We start from the raw sequence: 13,506 nt of genomic DNA on the forward strand, positions 1-13,506 counted from the left end.
TTTTAAAAGGAGCCCATATTTGCAATCAAATTATAGAATAAATAATTCAAAACAAGTTTTAGTTAGATCCTGCAAATTTTCATAATTAAGTAGATCAAATTTTGCAGAAATACGTTGTGGAAACTTTAAGAAGGAATAACCTGATAGGGTATCTTACATTAAAAATGAATATTTAAGGTGAAATCATTGTAGTCTCACTTCTTCTAGCTTAGGGAAACAAAACAATGTTTGGGGAGAAATGATCCCTATTACTATTTCATGGAATATAAGATACGAGAATGCAAAATCCTGAAGAGAGGGAAAGCTTTAAGACTACAAGATGTAGCAGCAAATCAATTAACAGTAAACAGCTTTGTATGTATAAAGAAAGAATCTATTAGTTAGAGAGAGGTAGGTTAGCCATACAAATACTGAAAAAAAAAATAAAAAAAGAAGATGGCCTTCTGAGGCATTATTTAAGAAAGACCCACTCCACTCTTTCTAGTTCTGGGGCAGCCTAATGAGACTTAGATGCAATCAGGTTGTCTCAATGACATTATGCATTGCTTTCAGCAGCAAACTCTACAGACTGTGTCTATCTGTTCTTCATCGCAGCCCCCACGCCTACCACAGGGCCAAGCACATGCTAAGGACTCAAAGGAATAGACGCTGAGAGTGAAACTTCCCGTCAACGTAACTAACTCCTCTGGTTTGGATTCTATAATACCAAGCAACTTTCTGATTGTATAGTGACTTCTTCGCGGCTCGCCTCTAGAGAATGAAAACACTGGGAAAGGAGTAGGCTTATGTAATGTCCATAAAAATGCTCCCACTCAAATCTCTCACTGCAGGAGCATCACTGACTGATGGTCCAGCTTCCATGCCTTGCGATTTGTCACCATGTTTGCCTTCATGTTCCAGCTTTGCTCCCCATGGTGCGCCCAGCCAGTGACCCAACTCAGCAGCACTACAGGATAAACCTGGTTCTGGGAGATGCAGGACTCCTTAGAAGAGACCTGGGCCCAAGAACTCTCCAGTGGTCTTGCCAAGTTCCCTGAGGGTGTAAGAGAGTTTCACCCAACCAACCAACATTCCTTCCTTCTTTTCTGCTCCCCTGCACTTGTGGGCAGACCTGCTGCATCATGGTTGAAGGCTCTTCCAGGCCCTCTGGTTGCCTCCCATTTTCCTCTTGAGTATTGCTCTTAATTAAATACCTTGCATGGACTTGTAATTCTGTCTTGGTGTCTGCTTCTCTTGGGATCTGTTCCCTAGTCTCAGTGTAAAGAAACATAGCTGTACTTGGGCCGCTCCTGGTCTCTGCCTAATGGAATGTGGTGGAGTGGGAGGAATGCAGCTGAGGCATCATACAAGCCAGGATGTCTATCACCTTTCCTTTGCTTCCTAGCTGTATGACTTGGGTCAAGCTACTCTTATCCTTCTGAGCATCAGCTTCTTGATCTATAAAATGGGATAGGGAATCCTACCTCACTAGATTATAGGGACAACTGTATCAAACAGCATTTCACAGATGCTAAACCAAAGCTAATTTCCTCCTGATGCTATTGCAGCTTTAAGGTCCAGTTTCTGACCAGGCAAGGCCAAAGGCCAGGCCTTAGAGCTTGTGGTATTCAAGGGTAGTGTCCTACTTGGGGACGTGTCATTCGGAGATCCCAACTTGGAGACTTATAAGAAGAGATCGGGGCACAGGAGCACATAGGGAAGACCATGTGAGGTCATGGTAAGAAGATGGCCTTCTGCAAACCAAGGAGAGAGGCCTCTTAGAACCAGCCCCACTGACATCTTGATCTTAGACTTCTAATTTCCAGAATTGTGAGAAAATACATTTCTGCAGTTTAAGCCACCCAGTCTGTGGTATTTTATTAATTACAGCCCTAGGAAACTAATAAAGGATTAACCTCTTAAAACCTATTAATATAATACAGACCTAGTATAATAAACTGCTAGAGTATAAACTGTCCCAACTGGGTGGCATGGAGTGAGCTAGAAGCTTGGGGTGCTCCCTGGGAGACCAAAACCCTTGTTATCAATAGAGCTTCTGAGATGGGCAGCCCAACTGTCCTCTCTCTCTTTTTTTTTTTTTAAGATTTTATTTATTTATTTGACAGAGAGAGATCACAAGTAGGCAGAGAGGCAGGCAGTGTAAGAGTGGGGAAGCAGGCTCGCTGCTGAGCAGAGAGCCTGATGTGGGGCTTAACCCCAGGACCCCAGGATCATGACCCAAGCCGAAGGCAGAGGCTTTAACCCACTGAGCCACCCAGGTGCCCCCCAACTGTCCTCTCTAATGGGACCCTAAGACCACCTACTCCTTCTGCCACTCCCCAATCCCCAACTCTGTTCTCTTCCTCCAAAGAGGACCTTCAGTGCTGAGTCATGACTCAAGAAAACTATTCACTCTGCATCCATAACAGGCACAGTGATCAAAAGTAGAGAGCCGCACAGGTGAGGAATGTTATCTGCTTTAGGGCCAGGTGTGGGGAAATGATGTGTGAGTGAGTGAGTGGTTCTCCTCTGTTTGCAGCATCCACACAGACTAGGTCAGTCCCATTTTAACTGCCCGGATAAAGAGTGCTCAGTTCAGCGGTGACACAAGACTGGGATAAATCCAGAACTCATTATATGGGACTTAAAAAAAAAAACCTTTTTAAAACATTCTTTTTTTTTTTTACTATATGCCCTATGATGAAGTAGGTCAGAAAGTGAAAGATAGATACCATATGAGTGCACTTACAAGTGGAATCTAAACAAACAAGCAAACAAAAAGAGAAGAAGCCACCAGCCCATACATACAGAGAACAAACGGGTGGTTGCTAGAGGGCAGGGTGTGGGGGATGGGCAGAACGGCTGAAGAAGAGTGGGAGAGGCTTTCAGTTCTGGCATGAATGAGTCATCGCGCCAAAACAGGTTATTTTAGTGGTTGAATAATACCGGCAACCAGCTGAACTTAACACACAAGTGATAATAACTCTTCCTCTTACCTGTGGCTAATGCGGGAGGTAAACCAGATAAAATAAACGTCCCTGGAGCTTCCCGGCTGGAGTGCGATCATTGCTGGTATTACTTTGTGAACGGGTTTTCTCAAGGTCACTCCAGAATTAGTGGCTCCGTGGGACCAAATGCTCATCCATTATATGGGTTAAAATGACTAATTGAGGGTTTGAGTTTAATTATACTCATAAGCAAAGGCACAGTGCAGCTCCTTTGATGGGCTTAATAACATTCTCGTGCACACAAGATAGATGGAAAAATTAGGGTTGTATATTGTTGTCCTTCACGACAAGATGCTGAAGTGGGAATAGAATAATAAAAATAAATAAATGAGTCAGCGGCTCTAGGAAATGAGCTGTGGAAGTTAGCAAAGCCGGCTTTTTGCAAATACTCTGGCTGGAGTGAGAATCCTAAAGCACGCAGGACTCAACGGGACACGGCCATACAGTAACAGACTGGAGTTGTCTGACTGAGCCGGCAGATGAAATGGTAAAAAGGGATACTCAGCAAGGCTTCACCTATAGTTCACTCTGAAGTTAGGATAATGGCAACGACAGGGATCTTTAAGATATTGATTTGTGCTATTTTAAATAGGAAACACAGTCATGTTTCATGCAAAATCTAGAAAGCATTTATTCTGCACTCAGCTCCAGGAGCCAGCTTCCTGAGATGATCCTTCCATCGGGTCATGAGCCCTGCTCAAGAGCCCAGAATGACTTTGGCTGTCCAGAGCATCACAGAGAGCCACGAAACTTTCAGAAGGTAGTTTAAAGACTGGAGGAAATAGGACATGGGTTCATAAATAGAAGTAGAAAACCCAGAAACCAGGTCCACATGTGGGGAGATCCTTATTCAAGGATCGACTTGAATTCAAGGATCTCGACTCAGTCGAGAGGCTTCGGTGAATCTCCTTGGGCTGAGGCAGCCACACCTGGGCTCATAGAACCCAATCCCGTGCAAGGGAAGTTTGACCTTGCACCCGAGCTATGGAGGATGATGGCCTAGAGAAGAAAAACAACCCTCCCTATCTGGGTGGTTTGTTCCTGGGCTGAACACGGTTTCGCGAGGGGCAGCTTCTCTCAGTTATTGGCAGTTTTTTCCCCTCCTCCTTCTGTGTTTCCTGGTGGCTCGCTGGCTTTGGAGGCCCCCCTCTGGCCTACTTCCTAGGGTGATGGTAGGAGGTTCCTAGGGCTGCTGGAATAACGTACCATAAATGGGGTGGGGGAGGGCTAAAGCAACAGAAACTTACTCTGAGAGTTTGAGAGATGAGAAGTCCAAAATCAAGGTTGCCAGCAGGGTCATGCCTCCACTGAGGCCTCTGGAGAAGACTCCTTCTCTGCATTTTCCTAGCTTCTAGTGGCTTTCCGTAATGCCCGCACATTCCTAGGCTTATCCCTGCCTCACTCCGATCTCTGCCTCTGACTTCATGTGGCCTTCTCCTGAGTGGGTATGTTGTCAAGTCTTCTAAGGACACCATCCATTAGATTTGGGCCCACCGTAAGTCAGTATGACATCATCTTAATTTAAATAATTTGATCTGCAAAGACCGTATTTCTTTTTTTTTTTTAAGATTTTATTTATTTGAGAGAAAGAGACAGAGACAGAGATAGTGAGAGCATAAGTCGGAGGGAGAGGGAAAAGCAGGCTCCTCCCTGAGCAGGGAGCCCGATACGGGACTCGATCCCAGGATCCTGAGATCATGACCTGAGCTGAAGGCAGATGCTTAACCAACTGCACCACCCAGGCATCCCAGACCCTATTTCTAAATAGGGTCACAGTCTGAGGTTCCTGGTGGAGATAAATTTGGGGGGGAGCACTTAATTAACCCATTACAATGATCTCAGCCATCTCATCTCAGCTGAGCCAGGCTGACCTTCACTGTTCAGCAATCAGGCTGTGGTTGGTCAATATGTATTCCGGTTGAGGGTGATTACTTTGGACAAAAGTTAGGAAAAATATTTGATTATACGTTGTGAATCGTGAATACAGAATTGAATTTCTTTCAAGGTCTGACTTGCCTGATTGAGGCCAAAGGACAGTAGTTTCCTGGAGGACTCTAATCATAGGGTTAAGGAAAAAGAACTAACCCAGTAACTTCATGCATACTTCTGGCCTAAGCCTTATCTAACATTCTATCGCATTCATTTTAGGCCATATTTTAAAATGACTTTCATTAAAATATTAAAGCTTAAATTGCACAGCACTGGAGCAAAGACAAACACTGGAAAAGAGGAAGGGATGAGGAAGAAGGGGAGTGTAGGTGTGCATCAGGGGTGGACACTTCCTTCCAAGAAGGAAGCTTGCAGAGAGGAAGCCTACCCTGCACTCATCGCCATAGGCTGTATTTTCTGCTGGCCCCACCTGTCACTGCCACCTGGAACCCCACCATCCAGCCACCATCATTCTTATCAACTTGCTCGCCAACAAAATGTAAGAGGGTTTTTTTTTCTTTTCCATTTCTATCCTTTCCTCAGTGACAGATAGATACTTTAGGAACAAATAGAGATTCACTTTTGAAAAATTCCATTTCCTACCCCAAAATGAAGTTTAAAGGGAAAAGGACGAAGGGCATTAACTTTTCGTTTTCTATTCCATATGTGCTTAAATTTTTGCTATGTCAACATGATATGACATCTTTCCATGAAGATTTACCAGGCTTTTTTAGAGAAGGCAAAGGTAAGAATCTCTTCTCTTTGGAACACTCCTCGTGAGTGTGCCCCATGATCGAGGCTGGCGGGGAGGGTCAGTACCACCATCGGTTTTGGTACAACATCATTGCCAAAGAGAAGGTTTGGGAAACTGGACAGAGTTTAGTAAGACTGTATGGAATTACCCAAAGGTTGGACAGCATTAGCGTTCCAGATTTTAGCTTAGGAAGGCTTAGGCTTTTTATCTAACTTAAATTTCCCTCTGATAAGCTTTTGAACATTTATGACTGGCACAATTTGCATTTATAATATATTTTTTTTTCGTTCTGGAAGATGAAAAGGTGATCTCTTTTAGAATAGTAATTGCTGAAATTCTTAACCTCGGCTTCCCACCCTGAAACGACACAAACAAGTTTGAATCCTGCTAGAAACAAAAATTTAGAATAATGCTCTCCATTAGTGAGAAGGTACCAGAAGCTCTTACTGGAGCTGAAAGCCTCCTGGGGTAGGAAATACTACCCCGGGAAAAGAGTGGAGACATCAGTAAGAGAGAATTAAGTGATCAGTAAGAGAATAGAAGAGTCGGAGTACTGGAAAAATAACATCAACTTTATTATCCAGGGTATGTTAAAATATAGCCTTATCTTTAAAAAAAAAAAAAAGCATCCATTGCTCTGACTAATTGTCTAAATTAAGATTTAAGGTGGAGGTGGAGAGAAGGGACTGACGAGAAGGGGCTGACGTGGGGCTCTGACTAACTCTCCAGGGTGCCTCCCACTCCAGACTTGAGCCCTGCGGAGAGAAGCCTGGGGAGGAGGAAAGGAGAAGGAGGGGGGAGACAGTTGACAACTTAAGCCAAATCGGATGGATGCTGGCTAAGCGGATGCTACTCAGGAGCTGTTGAGAAGCAAAGTAAAGGAGCCAACACAAAGAGGAGTGGGTCCATCCACCAGTTGGGTGGTTGATTGAGTTGCTCTGAAAACAGATCGGTTCCTGTCACCACACAGGGCACTGTATTTCCTCTCCATGTGGAAACAGAGGGGAATGGTCTGGACCAGGAGTCAGGATGCAAGTTCAAGTACTGGCTTCCCAACCGACTAACCATGAGCTATTGAACATAAAATAAATACAAGAATAAACAATGTATTCGAAGCAGAAATTTCTGGTCCTTGGAAGAGAGGGATTTTAGGAATCAAAATATTTCTTTAATTTTATTTGAAAATCTTGTCTCAATTGACAATGCATAAAAGTTGTTAATAAACATCTTGTTGCCTGGTCAAACCTTGGAATGAACGAACACACACACACACACGGATAGACACACACAACAGCTCCAATTCTCCAATTTCTCTAGAATTCATGAGAAAGGAGAGTTTCCATTCCAAGTCAATATTAGTGAAAATATCACCCAAGGACAGCTAACGGAATTAAATTTAACTGATATCTCACATATCAAAAATATTTAAATAGTGACTCATGTATATTGCTACTTGTAATTTTTTAAATTCCAAGTGTTATTTGATAATGAATTGTAATGAGAAAATCACAGTCTCAAAATAAATTTATAAAATGTATAATTATGACAAGGATTCAATTATATGTAACTCCTGATTCTTAAAGGCTGTGGGGGATTTCTAGAAGTTGAAATACATAAAAGTAAATACTTGAAAAGAATTTTAATACAACCGGATGTCCTCAACAATAATACCTTAGCTTTTAAAAATGGTTCCCTTTTTTATTCCTAATAAGGAATAAGATCTAAAAAAGTAAGAGAATAAGAAATACTGTGTGCATATTTTATATTATTTTTTTTTTGAAGAGTACTCATTTTCTTTGCCTTCACGGTGAAATACCCAGAAACCACATGAAAGGAACTGGCTTGTTTGCCCGTTGTGACACTTAACGTGGTTTGTACCAACTTAGTCACCATTCTTTCCAGAGTCATCTGTTGAATTCCTTACACACCCATGAGCAGGCAGATCCGTTTTGTAGACCAAAAGCAGCTTCTTGTCAGTTACCAGCTAAACAAGTTTCTGAATCATATACTTAACGCTCCAGCCAGAGTTCATGGGATATGATGGAGATGATCAGGACGCATTCAAAAAGAATGATAACATGCAAATGTGGCATTTTATACAATTTAGGCAACTTTCAAAACCAAAGCTATAAATTAACAATCTGGATCAAAGTATGCAAAGGTTCTACGACCTCGCTATATCGTTTTGTGCACAAAATCACCATATCACTTTATATACAATATACATTTAGTAAATGAAAAAGGACAATTGTTGTGATTTTTTTTTTCTTTAAGAAGCATGAAAGCACCAAATTCTTTCTAAATATTTTGATAGAAGAAAATGTTCCTTGCAAGGTACAAGCCCGGATCCAGTTTATAAATTCAGACAATCTGGTTGTTAATTTACATTTTAAGGAGTGTATTCAAATCATTTCTGCAGTTCCGGGAGGACTTTTGCTGGGACTTGTTTTTTTCTGCCTCCCAGGTCCCTCCCGGGAACAGAGCAGACTCTCAGCAAATGCTCGTGGATAACACTGTTGCAAGGCAGGAGCAGCACAAGAAGTAATATCTTTAATGTAAATAAAAAGCTAAGGCTTTTTGGAAAAATCAAGAATGTATATAACCTCAAAACTTACAATCTAGAAACTTCCATCATGATAAAAAAACGTTTGTGACTGTTCCGGTGTGTTGCCAACACCAAGTATTAGTAGAAATTTCTGGAAACTTCATATCCACTAAGTATATGGCAAATGCCATTTAGCCCTTTCCCAAGGCTATTTTCTTCCTCTCAGTTCAACCTGCTTATTATCACTGTGGAATGATTCGCAAACACATTCAAACAAGAGGAGAAATTATTCTTTCTTTCTGTAGAGGGGCAGAAGGTCAACAGATTAAGGCGGAAGTTAAGTATTCACCATTCACCATATACTGATGGATTTTGTTTTGCCAGTCACAAGGCAACTCAGAACTAAGAGATAAACCCCTATGCACCTTGACTAAGGAAAACCAACTTGGCTACACGAAACTCTTTCTAAATGAGATGTCTCCCTTTTTTGCTTCCTATGTTGTGGTTGCTGCTGGCCACATTCAGCAGCTGAAGCCAAGCATCTATCTGTGTGGGTGAACAGAGAGGGACAGAGAGTCAGCCTGATCTGACCTACCTTTGCTCTAGGTCACAGTCCAGATGCTAAACTCAGCCAGACGACCTGCCAGGTGGCCCCATGAACCTCCTCGGTCTAACTTCTTCATCTGATTTTTCATCACATAGTGCTGAATGTACACTCTTAATGGCAGTGGCCTACCTCCATTAGGCAAACATCTTGAATGTGTAATTATGTATCATTGCATAATGTAATGACATTACATAATGATAATTACTGTATCATTCAGAGAGAATTTTAACTGACAGAGTTAACCAGGTCTTTACTGACCATACTTCTACAATTGATTCTGAGGCACTTTTCCCATGATTAGGAACAATAGACCATTTTCTTTTCCCTCCCCTTCCCTCCCTCCCTCCCTCCCTCTCCTCCTGACTATAAGTCAAAGATGCTCAGAAGGGGGAAAAAAAAAACCAAAAACCTCCTATAATAATTACAAATAACTGAACTAGAAAAGTCAGGTATAAAAAGCGAGAAGGGCCTACAGTTTTAGCTTTGGAAGGAGTTATAATTTTTCTGGTGGGGCAGGAGGTTTCTGAAGGATAACAGAATGTAAGAGGTTATAAAATAAATGTCTGAACAGGGAGTTTTGGAGAACTGTAAATTTGGCTTATGGTAAAGCTTTGCCATAGAAATCATGTCCAGAGATCATTATTTCATGACCTTAAGGAAAAGCAAAATCGTTAGAGGATTTCCTATTTCTGTCTGTGAACGCAGGTCGATATTTAGAGGGGCCGACTCACTTTATCTCCCTCTATGTACGCACATTTACACAAACACACCACTCCTCTCAAGACCGGAGGTTGGGAGCATTGTTATAAATATTCATGAGCTAATTATTATTAATGTCACCAAGGTGATTTTGTTCCTCCTCGGGAGAGACTGGTTTTTGCACTTAGAAACCAATCAACTGTAGGAGAAATGACAGCTTTGAGGCAGCCCAGCTAAAACAATCCTGTACATTTTATGTTTGAAATATAGATTATCTGACTGGGTGTTCTTCAGAGTCACCCTTTTGCCCTCAACTCATCATTAAGTTTATCCAGCAGAGATTTCCAACTTTGGTTAAAAAATACAGCATCCTTGGGAGCACCGTTTCCAGAGATGGGAAAAACCATACCTTGATGATTACATTCTTTTCTAAGAGCAAAAATTAAACAGAAGTAAAGATGATTCTAAGACATCTCCAGAGATTTCTGGGGGATGATTTTTGTAAAAACACATTGAGAGAGAATGAGAACATATTTGCTACTCTTATTATTTAAAGAAAACATTTCATACAATAGGCTTTATTAAAAAGTTATCTCTAAGCAATTATACGTTCTGGCAGTCACACAGAAAATTTTTTAAAAATAAAAAACAAAACTAACGAAGATAGTAACTAGATCCCCATGTGTATACATAGACCCTCCCCCAACCAGTTGGCCTGCCTGGATGTTCTATAGGCATAATATAATACAACATGAGAAATTACTGCGAACTATTGTCTTTAAAAAACTATTTTTGGTGGGAATGAAATGTTGATTTTTTGCCACAGACCCAAGAAAACATGTTAAGTAAGTAAAAAAATTATAGTGGAAGATGCCTCTCCCTCCTTCGTACCTCCTTAAAAATGGTTTTTGCTAAGTTCTTATCCTCTATTCCCATATCAACGCTCATCCTTCTGGGACCGTCTGATCCTCAGTGAAACGACAGTTGAAGTTATAGAAACAGAAGGCATATGACAGTGGGAGGAGGCCGCCAGGATGGGACTCACCTTAGGCATCCAGTGGCATTTCGCAGCACCTGCGAGGAATGCAGCTGTATCTTCCGATCATCCTGAAGAGGCGAATTTTCCCAGCCAGAATGGGGGATAATCACGGCGTTGGTCAATACCGCCAGAGTGTCCTGGATGATTGGCATTTTGAGTGCGTCGCAAGATGAGAGGTTCCAAAGGACTCCTGCAAGACACACAGACACAGAGCTTTGGGATGGCCACTCTTCTCCTCTCCAAAGGGTTTTCCCTCATCAAGTTAACAGCATGGACAGGACGGACAAAGAGAGTGAGAGTACATGCCCTAGAGCATACCCTTAATTTTAGGACACCTGTGAGAACCCACTGAAGGGGCGCCATGAAAATCTGACAAGTGGGCAGAGGACTTGTGTTATGATTGTCTTGGTCCCATCCTGATGAGTAACAAGGTTGAACTCTGATCTGAATGGACCAGCCAGACTTCTGTTTACTATTAATACAATTGGACCAAGTATCCAAAATCTAACCAAAACGGTTAGAGCTGCAAAAGTTCTCTAAGCTACAAACCAGTAGGACATCTTAGTTTTATCCTAGACTTCGGAATGCACATACGGACATTCCGATGGACTTGGCCTCCACTCAGAACAAGCCACCATGACATGGGACCTTAGGAACATCCAGAACCAGGTCTGATGACAATGGTATCAACAAGCAATTTAAATTTACTGTCACTTGTGACAGCTTTGTCAGTTCTTCTCAAAAAGCAATGCTCATGGAAGACCTGGAGATTGGTCTTGCTGATGTAACTTGAGGACAGAGAGCAGTAGAAAGTGGAGGGCACGTCTGCAGTGCACAGACTATAGCAATCATTAATGTAGGCAGAGTAAAAGCAAAAGTCTTAGGTCGGATGGAATTTTTTAGGCTTTTATATATTTTTAAACAAAACCTTAAAATGGGATTAAGTTTAGAAAAGGTCATCAATATTGCATAGAAGTTATAATATTTGAAAATGCTTTTAAAGTATTTATTGTTATTGTTCAAAACAGAACATATAAAAAAAACAGAACATATACAGGTAAAAGAAACAGTATCATATTCTACTTTTTTATGCAAGAAAGGTTGTATTGTCTCTCAAGATTAATCTAAATAGACATCATCACTCCAAATACTGAGAATAAAATATCATAGTTGTCTTTAGAAACACAACTTCCACGTTGCTTGTTTATTAATAAGCTTTCAATAAATTTTAAGACAAGATTGTGTTTCATCTACTGTGTTATGAATAGAACAAAAAGAACACAGGTATTTCTGAAATTTATTAGTATTTTTCATGGCATATATTGAACTTTTTGAGGGCATTAATCATATTAATCTGAAAGCTGATAATGTTGGACTATTAATCACTGAAGAGACAGTTTTAAATCAGTTCTATAAAAATGTGACTGTAGAGACAGAACCTTTTTTTTTTTTTAAAGATTTTATTTATTTATGTATTAGAGAGAAAGAGAGATAAAGAGTACAAGCAGGGGGAACAGCAGGCAGAGAGAAAGAGAAGCAGGCTGTCCACTGAACAAGGAGCCTGATCCCACGGTCTTGGGATCATGACCTGAGCCAAAGGCAGATGCTTAACCAACCAGCCATCCTGAGACAAACTATTTTCAACTTTCTTTCAAAATAACACTTGCCAGGAATTTTATTGAGGTAAATGCAAGGGAAATAAAATGTTTTTGGTGCCCAGTATATATAATTCAGTCCTTTACTACAGGGGGTTGGCTTGAGGGCAAATAAAGATTGTAAATAAAGATTTATTGGAACAAGCTCTCCCTATTTATTTACATACTGTCTTGGCTTATAAGGGAAGAATTGAATATTTGTGACAGGAACTGTATGACCCACGAAGCCTAAACAATCATCTGGCCCTTTACAGAAAGGATTTTTCCCACCTTGCTTTAGCGTATAGACCATTTTCTAGAAACTTCTGTGTGCAGGTTTGCATTGCCACTAGTATTGTAAATTGGGTACACAAAAAATGCTCCGTTGTACACAGAAAGTGCCCCCAAATATATCCTGATGCAGATGGAGTTGAAATGCTGGCAATATTATCATATACATTTATCTTGTTTTAAATGATATGTACAGCTGTGTATTCATTCTATTAAGAAATATTTTATTAATTTTCGATAATCAAAATACATTGATTTGCAATATTTCAAAAATTTTTTCTAATAAAAAGATTTGCAAACTAAAAAGCACATTAAAATGAAATTAATATCTACCTCAGATTTGAGGATAACTTTCCAAAGTATCACATTCAAGGGTTTATGTCTATTCTTCTAAGTATACAATGCACGCATACACATAGAATATTAAAATTTCTTCATTCTGAAATCCTGACTTGAAAATTCCAACCCGTGAAAACTGAGGCATGTAGGTGCACCTGGGGTTCTCAGATGGTTAAGCGTCTGTCTTCAGCTCAGATCATGATCCCAGGTTCTTGGGACTGAGTCCCGTGTTGGGCTCCCTGCTCAGTGGGGAGCTTGCTTATCCCTTGGCTCATGATCTCTCTCTCTCTCTCAAATAAATAAATAACATCTTAAAAAAAGAAAATTGGGGCATGCAAATGTTCTAAAATATGGGTGATATGTTTTGCTGTAAAATACAATTCCTCAAAAAACTAAATAGTAAAGGAGAAATTTTTGCGTTTTTACATGCAATGATTTTATTTTATTTTATTTATTTATTTTTAAAGATTTTGTTTATTTATTTATTTGACGGACAGAGATCACAAGTAGGCAGAGAGGCAGGCAGAGAGAGAGGAGGAAGCAGGCTCCCCACTGAGCAGAGAGCCGGATGCGGGGCTCGATCCCAGGTCCCTGGTATCATGACCTGAGCCGAAGGCAGAGGATTTAACCCACTGAGCCACGCAGGCACCCCACATACAATGATTTTAAAAGAATCTAAAGG

General features: G+C 40.8%; 1 protein-coding gene across 4 annotated transcripts in view; it reads right to left on the reverse strand.

Moving 5' to 3' along the window:
• Nucleotides 1-13,506, reverse strand: part of CTNND2 (catenin delta 2) — a 915,285-nt gene that overhangs the window by 162,501 nt on the left and 739,278 nt on the right. For all 4 annotated transcript variants that reach the window (XM_047730983.1, XM_047730982.1, XM_047730984.1 and 1 more), the window contains one exon: nucleotides 10,567-10,750. In XM_047730983.1, coding sequence (XP_047586939.1) covers nucleotides 10,567-10,750 — 184 coding nt within the window. The remainder of the gene's footprint in view (nucleotides 1-10,566; nucleotides 10,751-13,506) is intronic.

The sequence above is a fragment of the Lutra lutra genome, chromosome 5 (genome assembly GCF_902655055.1).
Source record: "Lutra lutra chromosome 5, mLutLut1.2, whole genome shotgun sequence".
NCBI classification, from domain to species: Eukaryota; Metazoa; Chordata; class Mammalia; order Carnivora; family Mustelidae; genus Lutra; species Lutra lutra.